General features: G+C 46.0%; 1 protein-coding gene across 1 annotated transcript; it reads left to right on the top strand.

Annotated features, from left to right (window-relative positions):
• The first annotated feature begins 5 nt into the window (after positions 1 to 5).
• ZSWIM3 (zinc finger SWIM-type containing 3) lies at positions 6 to 18,638 on the top strand. Its single transcript, XM_025001287.2, has 2 exons — positions 6 to 522; positions 16,211 to 18,638. Exons 1-2 carry the CDS (start codon positions 368 to 370, stop codon positions 18,132 to 18,134), a joined length of 2,079 nt encoding a protein of 692 aa, XP_024857055.1. The 5' UTR covers positions 6 to 367; the 3' UTR covers positions 18,135 to 18,638.
• The last annotated feature ends 471 nt before the right edge of the window (positions 18,639 to 19,109 follow it).

Here is a 19,109-nt window from a genome sequence, read left to right on the forward strand (position 1 = left end):
TGTGATTGGTCGGTGCTCCTGTCAGTCTTCGGATGGGCGCGCCCATCTGCTCTCTTGCAATTGAGGAAAATGAGTGCCAGTTCGGCGAACCCATGTGTGATTGGATATGACTGTGAGGGGGCGGAGCCTCGAGACTGGATAATAAGGGCTCAGTGTCATTTTTTTCCCCACTTGTCAGAGAGCAAACCCACCTAACCCACGATAACCCTCTCAGGCCGAGGGCTTCTCCTGAGCTCCGTAACAAGGCACCCAATAGAGGCCCGCTCTTAAGGCATCCTGGGGACCAACAGCCTGTAGACCCTCCTAGGTGACCTCTGATCCCCGGTGTTGATCTTAGTCAGCCCCTGGGTGGGCCGAGGGGGCGGCCATGGAGCTTGGGAGCTGCTTCAAGACCTACGAGGACTTCAAGGAGTGCTTCAGCGCCTACAAAAAGGAGAACAAGTGTTCCTTCATTCTCAGGGACTGCATCTCCGTCCGGTACCACAACCTCAACCATGGCACCTCTATCCGCGAGGACATCCTGTAAGGGCGTGGCGGGGGCGGGGCAGGAGGTTGGGGAGGAGGCCGGACGGTCCCAAAAAGAAGGGCGGCGTGGAGGAGGGGGTGCACCTGGGCGCCCCCCGACCCCGCCCCGTCTCTGAGCAATTCCACATTGAGCACCTGCTTGGTGCCTGGGAAAAGCGCAAAACCTCCACAGGCATCGCCTTTTGACCACCCACGTCACCTCCACTCATTCACGCCTTCATTCCCAGCTTTTCTGAAATTCATGACGACTGCAGTTTATCTCATTTTTTGAGCACCTGCCATATCCCAGACACAAAGTATGGCCTTCACAATGGATAAAAACGCCTTGGCTAGAATTTTGTTCATGTCTTCTCTTTACAAAGCAGTAACACTGGTCAGTTATTGGTTGGTTAGATTGGTCATTCATTCTTTCATTCTTTTCTTAGTTCTGTAAATGGTTCTCGAGCTCCAGAGATTAACAAACCGGTTTTCAAACACTTCCCATGTCCCAGGCAGAGTTCTCTATTCTAGGCACGCTTTCACCCACAGGGGTGTATTGAAAATCACAGGTAAATGTTATTTTTCCCATTTGGCAGATGAGAAAAGAGGCTTGGAGGCTAAGCTAAGGGTTGAAAACTCAATTGCCTTCAAGACTCAGGTGAAACGGCCCCGTGTAAGAAAACTGAACTTTTAATTTAACTATCTGAAAAGGAATGATGAAATAATCAACTCCAGGTCTTTGTGCTAGGGAGAATAGACAAGTAAACTGGGCAAAATGGAGAGCAGGCCAATTAAGTCCAGCCGATGGCCTCAATGTGGGGGTGAAGATCCAGTGTTCCCAGATATGGGCAAATGGAGTTAGCAGTCCAGGCTTTATGTGAATGTGTCCACTTTTTAAAAATTGGAAATCAATTCACATGTGAACACGCAGTCTATGGGCCAACTCTGAGAGTCAAAGTGTATCTGAGTTTGAGACCTCTAGGTTGAGACATTTGGCCAAAGCTCACTCTCTGGCCAGGCAGGCGGTGTTTATTTCCCTGTTCTGGAGTCCAGTGCTGTGCTGGGTACAGATAAATATGAATAAGTAATTAAACTTGTGCTCAAAGAGCTTGAGATGGCATAGTACATGGGCTAGTATGTGACAAATGCTTTGTTAGATATGTGTAGAGGAAGAAGGGACAAGTGTCTGGGAAGACAGGAAGGGCTTCACACTGGAAGTAATGGTTTCTGCTGGGCTGTGAATGAAAACAGAAGGCTAGAGCAGAAGTTCAGTGGTTAATATCAAGTATCACAGAGGGGTTTGACCAGAAGGAGCTGTGGAGTGAAGACACAAATGTATGAAAGAATGTGGTATGTTTGAGAAACAGTGTAGGAGGCCATACCTGTCAGGAGGTCGTGTCAGTTGCAGTTCACCCATCAAGAAAAGCTTCCCTTGTGGCTTTACTGTAAAGAATCCACCTGCAACATGGAAGACCTGGGTTCGATCCCTGGGTGGGGAAGATCCCCTGGAGAAGGGAAAGGCTACCCACTCCAGTATTCTGGCCTGGAGAATTCCATGGACTGTATAGTCCATGGGGTTGCAAAGAGTTGGACACAACTGAGAGACTTCCATCAATAAAAGGTCTTCGAGCTTCTCTGGTGGCTCAGATGGTAAAGAATCTGCCTGCAATGCAGGAGAGTGGGGTTGGATCCCTGAATCGGGAAGATGCCCTGGAGAAGGGCATGGCTACCCAATCCAGTCTGTGAGGTGTTTGGACTTTGATCTATGCCATCTTTCTAAGCAATGAAAGAATGCAAAAAAAAAAAAAAAAAATGCCCTGCTTCAAACTGCTTAACAGTATAGGCCAGATAAAGTGCAATAGCCTCCCCGTTGCCCTCTTGATTAAGTCCAGGACTATTATTAACCTGGCTCGCCAGACTATCTAACCCTTTTGACCTCCCCATCTTGCATTGTGTGCTCCATACTCACCGACTCTTACTCCATGATCAGCCCCTGTCCCAAGCCCATAGCTTCCTAGTCCTTGCACTTAACCACTTCTACTTGTTAGGATAACCTTGTCCATCACTTATCTTAGCTCTCTCTTCCTCAAACAGTTGTTTTGTATACTAACCTTTCTGTACTGTATATCCTGAACTACGATTTACCAACATTTTTCTTTAAATTGTTCTAATATTCAAAGAAACTCTAGAACCAATCTAAGTAATACTATATAAGAAGGAACAGTATGGTGGCCAAAAAGTAGTATATCTTTTTTAAACGTCCTTGTGTTCTCTGCAGTCATTTTGGACCACTTGTGGAAAACTCTGTCTTAGCTAATTGTTACTTTTCCTTCAGATACTAGCATAATTTCCAAAAAGCCTTTCTTATGTTAGGTTCAGTGCTCCTACTCTGTGTTCTGACAGCGCTTGTTATAGCTCTTTGCACATCCTTTTGGAATATAGTTTACAGAGGTTTCCCTGGTTTGCTGAGCTCTTTGAGGGAGGGACTCTAGTTTACTATTTTTTGCATTCTCACTGATTGACACCATGCTGCTTGCTTAGAATCAAGTCCAAACCCCTCACAAATGCACCTAGACACCCTTCGGGGGGATCACCTCCAGGGTCTAGCATAAGGCTTGTCCCACAGCAGGGCTTAAGTAACCGTTGAATGAATGAGTCATCAAATATTAAATGTATAACTCAGTGAAACTGGTGCTACAGGGACTCAGAGAAAAGTCACAGTGGGCTGCGGAAGTAAGAGAGACAAGGAGGCTTGAGCTGGGCCCTCAGAGACAGGGAGGTGTCAGGAGGTGTATTTTCTATCTGCTGCTGTAACAAATTACCCACAAACTCAGTGATGAAAGCAACACAAATTTAGTAGCTTATCCTTCTATAGGTTAGAAGTCAGGCACAGATCTGACTGGGCTAAAACCAAGGCATCAGCAGAGTTGTATTTCTTTCTGGAGCCCCTGTACATGCGTGCTAAGTCACTTCAGTCGTGTCTGACTCTTCTCGACTCTATGGACTGTAGCCCTCCAGGCTCCTCTGTCCATGGGATTCTCCGGGCAAGAATACTGGAGTGGGTTGTCATGTCCTACTGGGGATCTTTCTTACCCAGGGATCTAACCCAAGTCTTCTGAGGCTCCTGCTTTGCAGGTGGCTTCTTTACCTCTGAGCCACTGGGGAAGCCCCTGGAGTCCCTGTAAGAGAGTCCATTTTCAAGCCTTCCAGCTTCTAGAAGCTGTCCACATTCCTTGACCCATGGTCCCCTTCCTCCATCTTCAAACCAGCAGTGTCTGGTGTAGTCCTCGCATCATATCACTCTGACCCTGTTTTGTTCCATCTCCTTCTCTGGCGCCCCTTCTGCCTCCCTCTTCCATTTTTTAGGATCCTGTGGTTGTATTAGGCCCGCCCAGATAATCTAGGATAATTTCCCTTTTAAAAAATCAGGTAATTAGTAACCTTGATTCCATCTGCAATCTTAATTCCGCTTTGCCGTCTAACCCAGCATATTGACAAAGTTTAGAGATGAGGCAGTTGGCATCTTCAGGGGCCCATCTGCCTATCACAGGGGGTTAACATGCTGCCGGGAGAAGTGGTGTGTGAGCCAGTGCATATGCTATACCTGGAAGGCAGTGAGGAGACACACTTGACTAGAAGGGAGATTTATGCTGGAGCAGTACCAAAAAGAGTGGCAGGGACTTAGCTAACAGAGGTGCAGATTAGTTTCATTTATTTTTGCAGGTTGAACAGTTTTTTAAATGAATTTGTTTTTGAGTGGTCAATATAGTCATCTAATTTTTTAAAAATTTCAAATTACATCGAAGTTTGCAAAAGGCAGTGTCCCTTCCAGTATATTATCTAGAGACAACCACTCTTATCTTCCTGACATACTCTGAGCTTGAAAAAATATATCTTGTGTGTACATATGCACCTTTAAAAAACACACACAGGTGACTGACTCTTTTTTTTTTTTTTTTGGCGGCAATGTACCACATGCGGAATCTTAGTTCCTTAACCAAGGACCGAACTTGGGGCCCCCTGCATTGGAGTCTTAACCGCCGGACCCTTGGGGAAGTCCCTTGCATACTACTTTTACATATCATTCTGTACCTTGTTTTTCTCACTTATCAATGTATTTTGGAGATTACTCCACATCACTCCATTGTATGAGCCATTTAATTCTTTGATTCTGGCGATTGTCAACTGAAAACTTACTCCATGCTAGTGTCTAGAAAGAGTGTTGACAAACATAAGTTGAGTCCCTGCCTTCATAGTGCTTGCCCTCCAGGCAGGGAGACAAATATTAAACTCTAATTGCAGAAATAACAATTTCCTTAAAAGAGTGGTAAGAGGGAATTCCCTGGCTGTCCAGTGGTTAGGACTCTAATTCCACTGCCAAGGGCCCAGGTTCCCTCTCTGGTCAGCCCCAAAGCCAATCAGTCAATCAATAAATAACATAGTAGTAAGAGTCTAGGAAAGACTGGTAGTAAGAGCCAAAGGAAAAGTCTAGGGTGCCGTGTGGGGAATGGCAAGGGACTCTAATCTTGTACGTAGTGTGGGTGTTGGCTGACACTTGATGCTGGTGCAGGCTCTTGGGGAGGAAAAAACGGCCATCCCTGATATTTTGTGGAAGTAAGTTTACAAAGCACATTCACCTCCTTACCTGACTTGGCCCTCTGAATCCCCTTGTCAGAAGTAGGTTTCACTCCCATTAAATGAGTTAATACATGTAAAGTGTTTATCACAAGGCCCACTACACAGAAAATATTCCATAAATATTATTGCCTTTATAATAATGTTATTGTGCAGATGGGGGAAATGGCCAGGAGAAGTTGAATGTTCAGTTCAGTTCAGTTCAGTCGCTCAGTCGTGTCCGACTCTTTGGGACCCCATGAATCACAGCACGCCAGGTCTCCCTGTCCATCACCATCTCCCAGAGTTCACTCAAACTCACTTCCATGAATCAGTGATGCCATCCAGCCATCTCATCCTCTGTTGTCCCCTTCTCCTGCCCCCAATCCCTCCCAGCATCAGAGTCTTTTCCAATGAGTTAACTCTTTGCATGAGGTGGCCAAAGTACTAGAGTTTCAGCTTTAGCATCATTCCTTCCAAAAAACACCCAGGGCTGATCTCCTTCAGAATGGACTGGTTGCATCTCCTTGCAGTCCAAGGGACTCTCAAGAGTCTTCTCCAACACCACAGTTCAAAAGCATCAATTCTTCCGCACTCAGCCTTCTTCACAGTCCAACTCTCACATCCATACATGACCACTGGAAAAACCATAGCCTTGACTAGACGGACCTTTGTTGGTAAAGTAATGTCTCTGCTTTTCAATATGCTGTCTAGGTTGGTCATAACTTTCCTCCCAAGGAGTAAGCGTCTTTTAATTTCATGGCTGCAGTCACCATCTGCAGTGATTTTGGAGCCCAAAAAAATAAAGTCAGCCACTGCTTCCACTGTTTCCCCATCTATTTGCCATGAAGTGATGGGACCAGATGCCATGATCTTCGTTTTCTGAATGTTGACCTTTAAGCCAACTTTTTCACTCCTCTTTCACTTTCATCAAGAGGCTTTTTAGTTCCTCTTCACTTTCTGCCATAAGAGTGGTGTCATCTGCATATCTAAGGTTGTTGATACTTCTCCCGGAATCTTGTTTCCAGCTTGTGCTTCTTCCAGCCCAGCGTTTCTCATGATGTACTCTGCATATAAGTTAAATAAGCAAGGTTAAGAGGACTAAAAGTTCTACCTCTCTGCTTTACATTAAGGCTCCTAGTTTCATTATGTAACTCTTTGAAGGCGGTTACCCCCTAGCTCCTCTGTTCTTGGGCAAAAGGGAGGAGAGAAGGTAGATAGAGTCAAGGCAGGCAAGGAGCAGAGGCCTGGGTAGTCAAGACTTAGAAGAGGAAAATAAGATTCAGTAACAAAAACCACCCCCAGCCCCAAAACCACCTGGTGGGAGCCAGGGAAGTCTGAATTTGGGGTACAGTTGCAGTCAAGGAAAATAAGAATATGCAGAAAGGAGCAAGCAAGTCAGAGCAGGGAGTGGGGTAAGATTTCTTTCTTTTTTCTTTTCTGGCCTCACCATGCAGCATGTGGGATCTTAGTTCCCCAACCAGGAGTTGAACCTGCGCCCCCTGCATTGGAAGTGCAGAGTCTTAACTACTGGATTGCCAGAGAAGTCAGAAGGTTTTCAGAAGTTGTAGGAAAGCATCAAGGTGTTAGAACTGAAGATCAGACCCATCCTGTTTATTGCCACAGCTCGAAGCTCCCTCCTCAACCACTGGGTTATAACAGCATCCCGGTATTGATTCAGTCAACAAACTTCTAGTGAGAGGTAAAAAGGTTTACCCCTGCAGGCTTGAGCTAGGATAAAAAGATTGAGTGAACTGTGGTCTCTGCCCTTGAGGATAATCATATGCCAGAGCTAGTTTGGGAGGAAGTGAATTCTGAGCAGCTCAGGCCTTCAGCAGAGAGGGAGTGACTGCTTGTTGGGGTGTTGTAAAGGGTGTTCTTGGAGCTTGTGTTGGATACTGGCTCTGTGCCGGAGTGCACTGAGTTGGGCTTTTTGAGTGATGTATGGACGTGTGGGATGAGCACTTCTCTTGTGGGACTGGAGGGCAGGTAGGGGAAATGCTTTCAGGGAGTAATTTAGCAGAGCAGTGTTTCCTGCAACCAGATAGACAGGTCAGGCGAGATGATTTTAAATGTTTATGTTAATATCTAAACATAAAGGTCCTTATTAAATAAAGTGAGCTGATTTAAAGAAAACCATTTGAAAATACTGATACAAAGGTTATAGGAATGGCTATGGCAGATGGAAAGGGGGTCGGTGATTCCTTGAAGTTCAGGAAAAGCTGGCATATCTGTTAAAAGTGAGAGCTCTGAAGTCAGAAAGACAGGCTTTAACTCTGACCCGGGGCAAGACTTTTAATTTCCATGACACAGTTTCATCCTCTGCAAAATGAGGAGGATGTGGTGAAGATTACATAAAATACACATAGTGGTTTAAAAGTGAAGTCGCTCAGTCGTTTTCGACCCCATGGACTGCAGCCTACCAGGCTCCTCCGTCCATGGGATTTTCCAGGCAAGAGTACTGGAGTGGGGTGCCATTGCCTTCTCCAGAGTATCTTCCCGACCCAGGGATCAAACTCAGGTCTCCCACATTGTAAGCAAGACGCTCTTGCTAGTGCTTTAAGCACAGTAATATTTGCTAAAGTCATAACTGTAGTACATGACAGAAAATGGTAGGTATTTTTAAAAGAGTCAGAGAATTGTGTTGTGGGAGTTATTTCTAAATGACCCAAAATCCCAATCAACCGGGAGATTCTGTGATTTTTACACCCAGTTTCCCTTCCCATATTTTTATGTATGGCTGTTACGTGTGTTTTTATTTGTGTTATGTCTTTGGAGAATTGATAGTCTTCAAACATTCCGTGAAGTGTTCTGTTGTCTCTCTCCACTGCTGTTCAGTCTAATAGCTACCTTTTTTGAACACTGGAACACGTTCCCAAAAAAGTGTTCAAAAAAGGTAGCCATTAGATTGAAGACTATCGACCTCAACATGAATCAGTCATAGGTATACATATACATATATGCCCTCCCTTTTGAACCTCCCTCCTCTGCTGAGGGTTTTAGTTTTATTTAATCCCCATCACACCCTTTGAACTAAGCCTTTGTTATCTGAGTTTTCATTTTCCACATATCCCTGGTGACTCAGACAGTAAAGTGTCTGCCTACAATGCGGGAGACCTGGGTTCGATCCCTGGGTCGGGAAGATCCCCTGGAGAAAGAAATGGCAACCCACTCCAGTACTATTGCCTGGAAAATCCCATGGGCAGAGGAGCCTGGTAGGCTATAGTCCATGGGATTGCAAAGAGTCAGACATAAATGAGCAACTTCACTTTCTTTCTTTTCTAGTCACAAGGCTGTGTGGGAAAACAAAAATCATGCTAACAAACTAGCCACTTTTAAAATTAGTTACTACTTAGTCATTCCTTCTTGCTTGTCTCCACCAATTCCATCAACATCTTTGGTAGTCAGTTTCTGGCTAATGAATAGATGAGGTAAACCTCAGGATAATAACAGTGCAAATAAAATTGATTGCAAACTGAAATAGCAAGAGCTATTCCAGAGCTATGGTACTTGGTGAAGTCCCTATCATGAAGAGTCATGATAGAGAAATCCTTACATTCCCCACAGCCTTATGCCAGCTGACAGACAGAGAAGGAAAATCAAGGACAGTGACTGAAATACAGACTTGAAAAGCAAAGGATTTGCAGAGCAAAAAATTAAGTTAGGCCCTTGGGAAACATGATAAAGCACAGGAATATTTTGGTAAAACTGACCTTTATATATTGCAAAGGTGAGCTAGGAAATAAAGTATAAGAGTGTTTGGGGGAAATACATCAGGGAAAAAAACTGATTCTTCAAGTGGTTCTTTGATTATTTAAGAATTGGCAGACAGCCACCATTACAGCCTGTTGTTCAGTTGCTAAGTTCTGTCCAGCTCTTTGCAACCCCATGGACTACAGCACATCAGGCTTCTCTCTCCTTCACTATCTCCCAGAGTTTGCTCAAATTCATGTCCATTGAGTTGGTGATGCTATCAAACCATCTCATCTTCTGCCACCCTCTTCTTTTGCCCTCAGTCTTTCCCAGCATCAGGGCCTTTTCCAATAAGTCAGCTCTTCGCATCAGGTGGCCAAAGTATTAGAGCTTCAACTTCAGCATCAGTCCTTCCAATGAATATTCAGGGTTGGTTTCCTTTAAGATTGACTGGTTTGATTTCTTTGGCAGTCCAAGGGACTCTCAAGAGTCTTCTCTAGTGCCACAATTTTAAAGCATCAGTTCTTCAGTGTTCAGTCTTCTTTATAGTCCAACTCTCACATCTCTACATGACTTAAATTTCATTACATATAATATTTTCATAATTTTCATCACATTTTTTAAAGATCTGCTCAAATCTTTTTTTCTACTATTTTCTATAAAACAGGGATTCTGAAAATGTATTTTGGGCTGCAATTAATTGAAAATCCTGACTCAAAATGCCTTATTTCTTAGCCCAGAGAAGGTGATTGTTTCAGCGGCCCAGGCTTTTCCTTTCTTTCCACTCTCCATCTTCAGTTCTCAGCTTTGTCCTTAGAGTGTCTCGCCACATGGCACATATGTAGGGGTCACATTCAGAAGAAAAAGCCTGCCTTGGTTTCTTACAGACTTCCTATCATGTTTCTTTGCAGAATTGGGCCGGTATCCATGGTCATTCTTAACAAGATTACTTTAATTGGCTTAGACCAGCCCTGAAGCACTTAGCTGTGTGGGGAAGGAATGACAACCTGAATGAAACTGGCCAGAAGGAAGGAAGGAGGGAGGGGGATGGGGGATGTTGGATTAATTACCAACCAATCATGCCTTTTTTTTTTTTTAATTGAAGAATAGTTGAGGGAACTCCCTGGTGGTACAGTGGCTAAGATGGTTAGGACATGGGGTTTCATTACCATGGGTCCAGGTTTGATCCCTAGTCAGAGAACTAAGATCCCATGAGCCTCAAGACGTGGCCAAAAAAAAAAAGAAAGAAAAGAATAGTCACTGTACTACATAAGTGTACAGTATAGTGATTCACAATTTTCAAAGATTTTATCCCATTCTTTTTATAAAATATTGTCTATATTCCCCATGTTGTACAGCATATCCTTATACACAGTATAGTGATTCACAATTTTCAAAGATTTTATCCCATTCTTTTTATAAAATATTGTCTATATTCCCCATGTTGTACAGCATATCCTTATGGCTTATTTTATACCTAAATAGTTTGTACCTCTTAGTCCCCTACCCCATCCTGCCCCTCCCCCCTTGCCTCTTCCCACTGTTAACCATTAGCTTGTTCCCTGTATCTGTGAGTCCGCTTCTTTTTTGTTATATTCTCTGCTGCTGCTAAACCGCTTCAGTCGTGTCCGACTCTGTGCGACCCCAGAGACGGCAGCCCACCAGGCTCCCCCGTCCCTGGGATTCTCCAGTCAAGAACACTAGAATGGGTTGCCATTTCCTTCTCCAATGCATGAAAGTGAAAAGTGAAAGTGAAGTCGCTCAGTCGTGTCCGACTCTTAGCGACCCCATGGACTGCAGCCTACCAGGCTCCTCCGTCCATGGGGTTTTCCAGGCAAGAGTACTGGAGTGGGGTGCCATTGCCTTCTCCAGTTATATTCTCTAGTTTGTTATATTTTTTAGATCCCACATATAGGTGATATCAGATTGTAAATTATCTTTCTCTGCCACAGCCTTTTAAACAAATTCACTTTTGTGCATGCTAAATCACTTCAGTCGTGTCCGACTCTGTGCAACCCTATGGACTGTATAGCCCACCAAGCTCCTCTGTCCATGACATTCTCCAGATAAGAATACTGGAGTGGGTTGCCATGCCCTCCTCCAGGGGATCTTCCCAACCCAGGGAACAAACTTGAGTCTCTGACATCTCCTGCATTGGCAGGCAGGTTCTTTACCACTAGCGCCACTGGGAAGCCTGAATTCACTTTTAGTTGTAGTGATTATTCTTGGATCAGGTACTGATTATTCAGAGACCAGTGCTCTGGTTATTTCTGTATTTATAGATTTGGAGGCTGAGAGGAAATGAAGTGACTTGTTCACTTTCACACAGCTAAGTGGTAAAGCTGGAAATTCAACTCAGATCTTCTGAGTCTTGTTCCTAACTCAGATTATGTTGTCTAAAATGGGTTGACTTCACCTGTAAAAATTCTGTTCTTTGCTCGAGGTACAGTTTACATGCAGCAAGGACACAAATCTCATGTGAAATTAATCAAAAGCTTTAGATCTGCTCCAATCCCCATAGTCAGGGGGAATTAGTCTTTATTCAGTTATAAGTGTGTTGCTCGTACCTCTGTTTAACCTTTCACTTACTTCTGACTTTACCGATCATCTGTGTACTCATCTCCGTGCTCAACAGACTTTGACAGTAGAGCCTAATTTGTCTCCATCACCTTCTGAGCAACTAGTGTTTGGTACATAATAGACTTAGTACACGTTTGAAATTAAACAAAGGACTTGTCCAAAGTTACAGTTCATAGTAGTGCTGGGCCAGAAGCCAAGCCACCTGACAGAACTCTCCTGGCGATCGTCCTAATGTGCTGCTCACACTGTAAGATGAATTTCTGTCATGCAGTCGCTCGTTCAGTGTGTGTGTTCTGAGCACCTACTCTGTGCCAGGTACAGTACCGGGCGCTGGGAGTACACTGGGGGCACAGTCCAGTTAGAGGAAAATAAACACCTACAGAGCAGATTTGGCTGACTTCCTTCCTTCACGTCCTGGCTGAGCATGCTGGGATAGAAGCACTAAGGGGGATTCAGAAGTATAAAACCCTATCCCTGTCTTGAAGAGAGTCTGTGCCTTCACTTGGGAGATAGAAATAAATATAGATTAAAATTACTACAGTGCTCCAAGAATTCTTCCGAAAGACCTGTGTATTTCACTGTGTGTAAGTTACAGCTCAATACCAAAGATTAAGGGAAGCAGGAAAAAATGACAAAGACTTTAACCTAGTGCCCCTGAAGTTTGAAGTGCTTGATGCCAACAAGCACAGTATGTTTAGAGATCTTTAAGGACATTATTGAACCTGAATAAAGTATTGAGGGTCAAGTTGAGGAAGATAAAAATGAGAATTCAGAAGGAGAAATATTTTGGAAGAAGACAGGCAACATAATGGTTAACTACATAGACTGTAGCCAAGCAGACTTAGTTCAAATCCCAGATTCTCCAGTTTTAGCCAGAGGATTAAATCCCAGATTCTCATGCTCAAGAACCTCTTTAAGCCTGTTGCCCCATCTGTAAAATGTAGATGGTAGAACCCTTTTATTAGAATGAAATGATGCATGTAAGGGGTTTACATGGAACTTGGCATATAGTAATCCTTATACATGCAATAGTGGGAGAAATGAATTTAAAAGACATAACATAATGGATATAAACCTGGAGAAGGAGGAATTAAAAAGAATGCTGATGTCTCCACAGGGAGGTGCAGTCGTTAATGAACCAGAAAAGGGGGAAAGAGTTTTATGCTTGGCACTCACCAGTGTCTTTTTTTTTTCTTTTTTTGACTAGGCTAACAAGCATGGATTATGAGCACATAAAGTCAATACAATGTGATGAGCTAAGATCTATGCCAAGATGTTGAGCCAGCGGAAGGGTAGGGCCCATCCTGAGGGCTTGGGGGAGGCCTCCTAGGAAAGAAGGTAGTTGCATGTAATCCTGAAGGATGAGTAAGCTCTGAGATGAAGACAGGTGGGTAGGGCATTCCAGACAGAGAGACAACACGAGCAAAGGCGAAGAGGTGAGACACAGTGTAGGGGACCCTGGAAGCAGTTGGTCTTTCTCAGTTCAGTTCAGTTCAGTCGCACAGTCGTGTCCGACTCTTCGCAACCCCGTGAATCACAGCACGCCAGGCCTCCCTGTCCATCACCAACTCCCAGAGGTCACTTAGACTCACGTCCATCGAGTCAGTGATGCCATCCAGCCATCTCATCCTCTGTCGTCCCCTTCTCCTCCTGCCCCCAATCCCTCCCAGCATCAGAGTCTTTTCCAATGAGTCAACTCTTTGCATGAGGTGGCCAAAGTACTAGAGTTTCAGCCTTAGCATCATTCCTTCCAAAGAAATCCCAGGGCTGATCTTCAGAATGGACTGGTTGGATCTCCTTGCAGTCCAAGGGGCTCTCAAGAGTCTTCTCCAACACCACAGTTCAAAAGCATCAATTCTTCGGCACTCAGCCTTCTTCACAGTCCAACTTTCACATCCATACATGACCACAGGAAAAACCATAGCCTTGACTAGACGGACCTTTGTTGGCAAAGTAATGTCTCTGCTTTTCAATATGCTGTCTAGGTTGGTTATAACTTTTCTTCCAAGGAGTAAGCGTCTTTTAATTTCATGGCTGCAGTCACCATCTGCAGTGATTTTGGAGCCCAGAAAAATAAAGTGACACGGTTTCCACTGTTTCCCCATCTATTTCCCATGAAGTGATGGGACCAGATGCCATGATCTTCGTTTTCTGAATGTTGAGCTTTAAGCCAACTTTTTCACTCTCCACTTTCCCCTTCATCAAGAGGCTTTGTAGTTCCTTTTCACTTTCTGCCATAAGGGTGGTGTCATCTGCATATCTGAGGTTATTGATATTTCTCCAGGAAATCTTGATTCCAGCTTGTGCTTCTTCCAGCCCAGCATTTCTCATGATGTACTCTACATATAAGTTAAATAAGCAGGGTGACAATATACAGCCTTGACGTACTCCTTTTCCTATTTGGAACCAGTCTGTTCTTCCATGTCCAGTTCTAACTGTTGCTTCCTGACCTGCATATAGGTTTCTCAAGAGGCAGGTCAGGTGGTCTGGTATTCCCATCTCTTTCAGAATTTTCCACAGTTTATTGTGATCTACACAGTCAAAGGCTTTGGCATAGTCAATAAAGCAGAAATAGATGTTTTTCTGGAACTCTCTTGCTTTTTCCATGATCCAGCGGATGTTGGCAATTTGATCTCTGGTTCCTTCCTTTTCTAAAACCAGCTTGAACATCTGGAAGTTCACGGTTCACGTATTGCTGAAGACTGACTTGGATAATTTTGAGCATTGCTTTACTAGCGTGTGAGATGAATGCAATTATGCGGTAGTTTGAGCATTCTTTGGCATTGCCTTTCTTTGGGATTGGAATGAAAACCGACCTTTTCCAGTCCTGTGACCACTGCTGAGTTTTCCAAATTTGCTGGCATATTGAATGCAGCACTTTCACAGCATCATCTTTCAGGAGTTGAAATAGCTCAACTGGAATTCCATCACCTCCACTAGCTTTGTTCGTAGTGATGCTTTCCAAGGCCCACTTGACTTCACATTCCAGGGTGTCTGGCTCTAGGTCAGTGATCACACCATCGTGATTATCTGGGTCGTGAAGATCTTTTTTGTACAGTTCTTCTGTGTATTCTTGCCACCTCTTCTTAATCTCTGCTGGTCTTTCTAGGGTACAATAAAACAGGATGGTGGGGGCAGTGGAAAACAGGCAGGAGACCAGGCGGAGGCTGTCCCGCGGTCACAGCCTGCTGGCCTTGCCGTACCACCGGGCCGCTCCCTGAGCCAGGGATGACGTGGCCGCCTGGCTGCTGTGCACACAACAGGTGCAGGCATTTTCAGCCTCCGGCCCCTCCACCCTGTAATTTCAAGCCTGACATCCTATTTCTCTAAGCTTGCCCCACAGGGTGAGCAAACAGGACCAGCTGGATTAGAGTGTTTGGAACGGGTTGCTGAGATGCCAGCGTTGTGTCATGTCATGCCAGAGGCTGAGATTTTTTTTCCCCTTCATTAATCTTTGGGTTGGGACCTCTCTGAGGAGTCAGGGGTGTGACCTGTCCCACCCACCTGCGGTCCCTGAGTCATTCAGCCAGCCCATCTTTGACAAGCATCTGCTGAAAGAATAGCATTTGTGCTAGGTGCTTAGAATACGCTGAGGATTGATTTACTCTTGACACTTGAAAACAGCCCCATCCAATTGGAAAAGTACTGCATAAACGCCCAAGAATAGGTCACAAGGCTTAGGAGCTGTAATAACAGTAGATGACTCCTATTTAGAATAAATAAAAGGCTGAACCAGGCTCTGGGCTAAATATTATGTCTGTGGCTTATTTAAATCTCATAACAACCCTATTTAGTTTTATTTTATGATGTTAAGGAAACTGCATACAGAGAGTTGAAGTAACTTGCCCAGAGTCAAACAGCTGCTGAGTGGTAGAAGTGAAGTGAAGTCGCTCAGTCGTGTCCGACTCTTAGCGACCCCATGGACTGCAGCCTACCAGGCTCCTCCGTCCATGGGATTTTCCAGGCAAGAGTGCTGGAGTGAGGTGCCATTGCCTTCTGGATTCAAATCCAGGAGTCAGCCTCCAGCCTCCCCACTGTGTAACCACTACTGCTACCCAGAAAATCTGCTAAGCCTTTTGTTTCAAATAAATGCTATGAATCTTAAGTAAGGAGCAATTACTGTGGCTTGAGGGCATCCATAAAGGTTTCCTGGAGAAGGTAGGACCTAATTTGGGCCTCAAAGATAGAAAGGAGGGAGAGAACAGATATTCAGTTTAATTACCAGTCTCCTTTGAGTGGGCACGTTCAGCCTAGAACGGCAAAGCTAGCAGAATCCCGGGGATCATCTAGCCTCAGGGTTCTCACTCTCTCAGGATGTAGACATTTTTCTTTAAGTCAAAGATGAACCCAGATCTTTCCTGTTAGAGAGGAAGCCCAGATCTACCCTAACCCTGAGACCTCTTTTATTTTTGCTGCCTGGAGGAGGAAACAGAGAAGGCAATGGCTCCCTGAGGGCAGGAATGAAAGACACTTTAGACAGCAGGTAACTAGTTCTGCTGTTGCTGTTCATCTATTTCCCCGTATATCTTTGCCTCAGATTGACAACTGCAGATGGGAAAATGAGAGTAAGTAAAAGGAGTTGGAGCTTAGAACTTCTGTAGATGCAAATGAAGGGTGTTTTAATTGGATGGGGTCTTGAAGAAAGACCTGACTACTTTGGGACTGGAGCGTGAACGTGAATCTTTCTTTCCCATATCCTATACCACACTGTGGTCTCCAGGAAATGTATCAGGCACTGTGAGTCCCTACAGGGCCTAGACTTGTAAGAGAAAACTGGGTGGTCAGCACCTGTTTCACTGTTGCTTCTGCCTTTCCCTAGATATGTGCAGGTGAAATTTGTCTGTATTCGGACCCAGTCAAACAGGAAGAGAGCAGCAGAAGCAGACATGTGCCCAGCATACTTGCTCCTGCGGTACAATGAGAAACTGGATAGACTGTTCATCAGTGAACTCAACACACAGCATATACACATTGACCCCAAAACCACTGGTCCTAGAGGAGATGCCACCGGCAAATCTCAGAAGAAACTCCTGTCTGCACAGCCCGCGGTCAACAAAGACCTTGGCACAGCTGCAAAGTCCCCAGTTGAACCATTGTTTTGCTTAGACGAGGTCCAGATACCCGCCAAGCCAGAGCAGGAGGACATCGCTCCTTCTGACCTGGCCAAGATAGCCAAAGTGATGAAGAACTTTCTTAAGGTAGATGTGGGTTCCATGGCCTCCTTCAGTGTGGGCAGCAGCCAAGACCTGGACCGGCTCAGTTTCCAGAGCAGCAAGATGAGCGATCTGTTTGTCCGCTTCCCAGAGAATCTCTTGCTGCACCGGGTGGAGAACGCTCAGGGCCACATCCTCTACGCTTTCCTGGTGGAGAGCAAGGAGCGAGAAGGGCGGGTGGTACACTTCGCGGTGCTCAAGGCCGAGACAGCCACCTCCGTGGCCAAGATGCTAAGCATCTTTACGGAGTTCAACTCAGATTGGCCCAAGGTCAAGGTGGTCTTCGTGGACCCGTCCTTCCCTCACCGAGCCATCCTGCAGGAGGTCTTCCCTGGTGCCCGCACCCTCCTCTCCGTCTATCACACGACCCGACTCTTGGAGAAGAAGCTGCATCGCAGTTCTGCAGATCCGTCCTTTAAACGGCTCATGAAGGAAGCCCTGCGGGAGGCCGTGTTTGTCACCTCCGAGACCAGCCTGCAAAATCTCTGCCAGATGTCCCGGACCCTGCTTGACGAGCAGCTCTTCAGCTTCCTGCAGGCCCACTGGTTCTCCTGTGAACTGCTGTGGTACATGCACGTCAGGAAGGGCCTGCACGCCTGTAGCACCTACATGGACAGCCTGGACGTTGTCACCAGCAAGGTGTCGAGCCTCTTCCGGGAGCAGCAGTCCCTGCTGGACTGCATCCTCCACTTTGTGGATTACATAGACTTCTTTAACACCAAAGGCGTGAAGAACTTTCCCACGGCTCCCCCCAAGTTAAAGAGAGCCCGGTCAGCAAACACGGCCCCCAAGTCCAAGAAGCCTTCTGGCATCTGCGGAGGGAGCCTCAGCAGGCCCCCCGTGCAGGAGGCCAAGCCAGAGCAAGTGCGGGGGCCGCCACGGCAGCCTCCCCAGGGGCAGCCCTTGCAGGGCGGCATGCTGGCCTCCTTACGCCAGAGCGGCTCCGACCTGGCCTACAAGCTGTGCCACAATGAGTGGGTAGTGGTGCAGAGCTCCACGCACCTGGTGGACGTGGCTGGCTGCGCTGTGGACGTGCAGCTGCTCGAGGACTCCCACCAGGTGAGCAAAGACGGCTGCAGCTGCAGCTGCTACTTTCAGCAGCGGTACCACCTGCCGTGCCGGCACATCCTGGCGCTGCTGCACACCAGCCAGAGGCCTGTGAGTGAAGCCATGGTGTGCCGCCGGTGGCAGAAGAGGTACCAGCACCTCCTCGGGCCCTGCGGGGAGCTCCGGGACCCCATTCTGATCCCAGCAGATGCAGGCCAGCCAGGGGAACCGGGACGGAACGACATGATTCAGGACCTAAGCAGGGAGCTTGCAAATCTGCTGATGCAGAGTGAGGGACCAGAGCTGGAGGAGCGCTGCTCCACGCTGCGCAAGATTGTGGACATCTGGGCGGCCCCCCGCCAGCCTCCTGAGCCCAGTCACCAGCCGAGGGACTTCAGGGATGTGGGCTGCCTCCCTTTCCTCTGGGGAAAGCAGGAGGAAGGGGAGGGACTGGCTCCTGCTGGCACCACCATTCATGGTTGAAGCACTTGCACTGGCATGCTAGGCCGCCAGCCCCTCTCCCTAGCAGTCCAAGAGCTCAAAGTGGGCAGGACATGCTCGGGGTCAGCGTTTTAACCAATGTCTTTCTGGGTAGGGTTAGGAAAATGGTTCCAAGAGAAAGAAACCCTACTGTGTGACAGTCCTTTGAATCTGCCCCATTTCTGCCCTGCCTTTGGTTTTCCTTGGGAGCCTCATTCATTGTTCAAGGCCAAAGTTATTTCCATGCAGAAAGGTCATTCCTCTTTCTCCCTCAGCCCCTGAGATCAGATCTAACTAACTTTACAGAGATGATAACCCAGCCCCAGGATAGGGGGAGATAAAACAGACCTGGTTTCAGGGACTATATGAAAGGAGTGTGCTACTTGGCTGTTGCTGCTCTTTACAAAGAATTTGTTTGTACCTATTTTTACTCATATTAAAGTTTTGTTTTGTTTCTGTTCTTTAAATAAAAGCAAATAAGCAAGAGAAATGTGTTCTGCCTGAACAGGGAAGGAATCTGGGTGTTGTGCAGCCAAATAGAGTCCAATGCCTCAAATTCAATGATTAGCGATCCTTCCCTTGCTTCATCCTCTTCCTGCAACCAAGTCTTCAACATTGACTTCAGGCTGCCTCATATTCTAGCCCAAAGAAGCCAAATAGATTGGGAGGGAAGAAACCTGGGTCCAAGACTTGACTGCCCTCAACTTGCTGGGCGACTGTGCGCAAGTCCTTAATTTGACCCCAGTTTCCTCATCTGCAAAAACGAATCCATTGGCATGTTCTAATTCCAGTTTCACTTCTAGATTCAATGGAGATTTAAGCATCAACACAGACTTTTGTTGCTGTTGCTAGTTTGTAACCTTAGTCACCTAAAGCCTGGTAGCTTCCCAGCTTTCGAAGAACCATCTTCAACGGAACTGAGGTCAAAAGATGGGAGTCAATCCTGCTTCTTGCACTAGTTCACCATGACCTTAACAG

Source organism: Bos taurus, chromosome 13 (assembly GCF_002263795.3).
Source record: "Bos taurus isolate L1 Dominette 01449 registration number 42190680 breed Hereford chromosome 13, ARS-UCD2.0, whole genome shotgun sequence".
Lineage (NCBI taxonomy): Eukaryota > Metazoa > Chordata > Mammalia > Artiodactyla > Bovidae > Bos > Bos taurus.

What these genes read in the sequence shown, in the direction of transcription:
- ZSWIM3 (XM_025001287.2), top strand. Translation starts at nt 368, where the DNA reads ATGGAGCTTGGGAGCTGCTTCAAGACCTACGAGGACTTCAAGGAGTGC. An exon ending in TCTATCCGCGAGGACATCCT is followed by an intron (nt 523 to 16,210) that starts GTAAGGGCGTGG and finishes GCCTTTCCCTAG; the next exon opens with ATATGTGCAGGTGAAATTTG.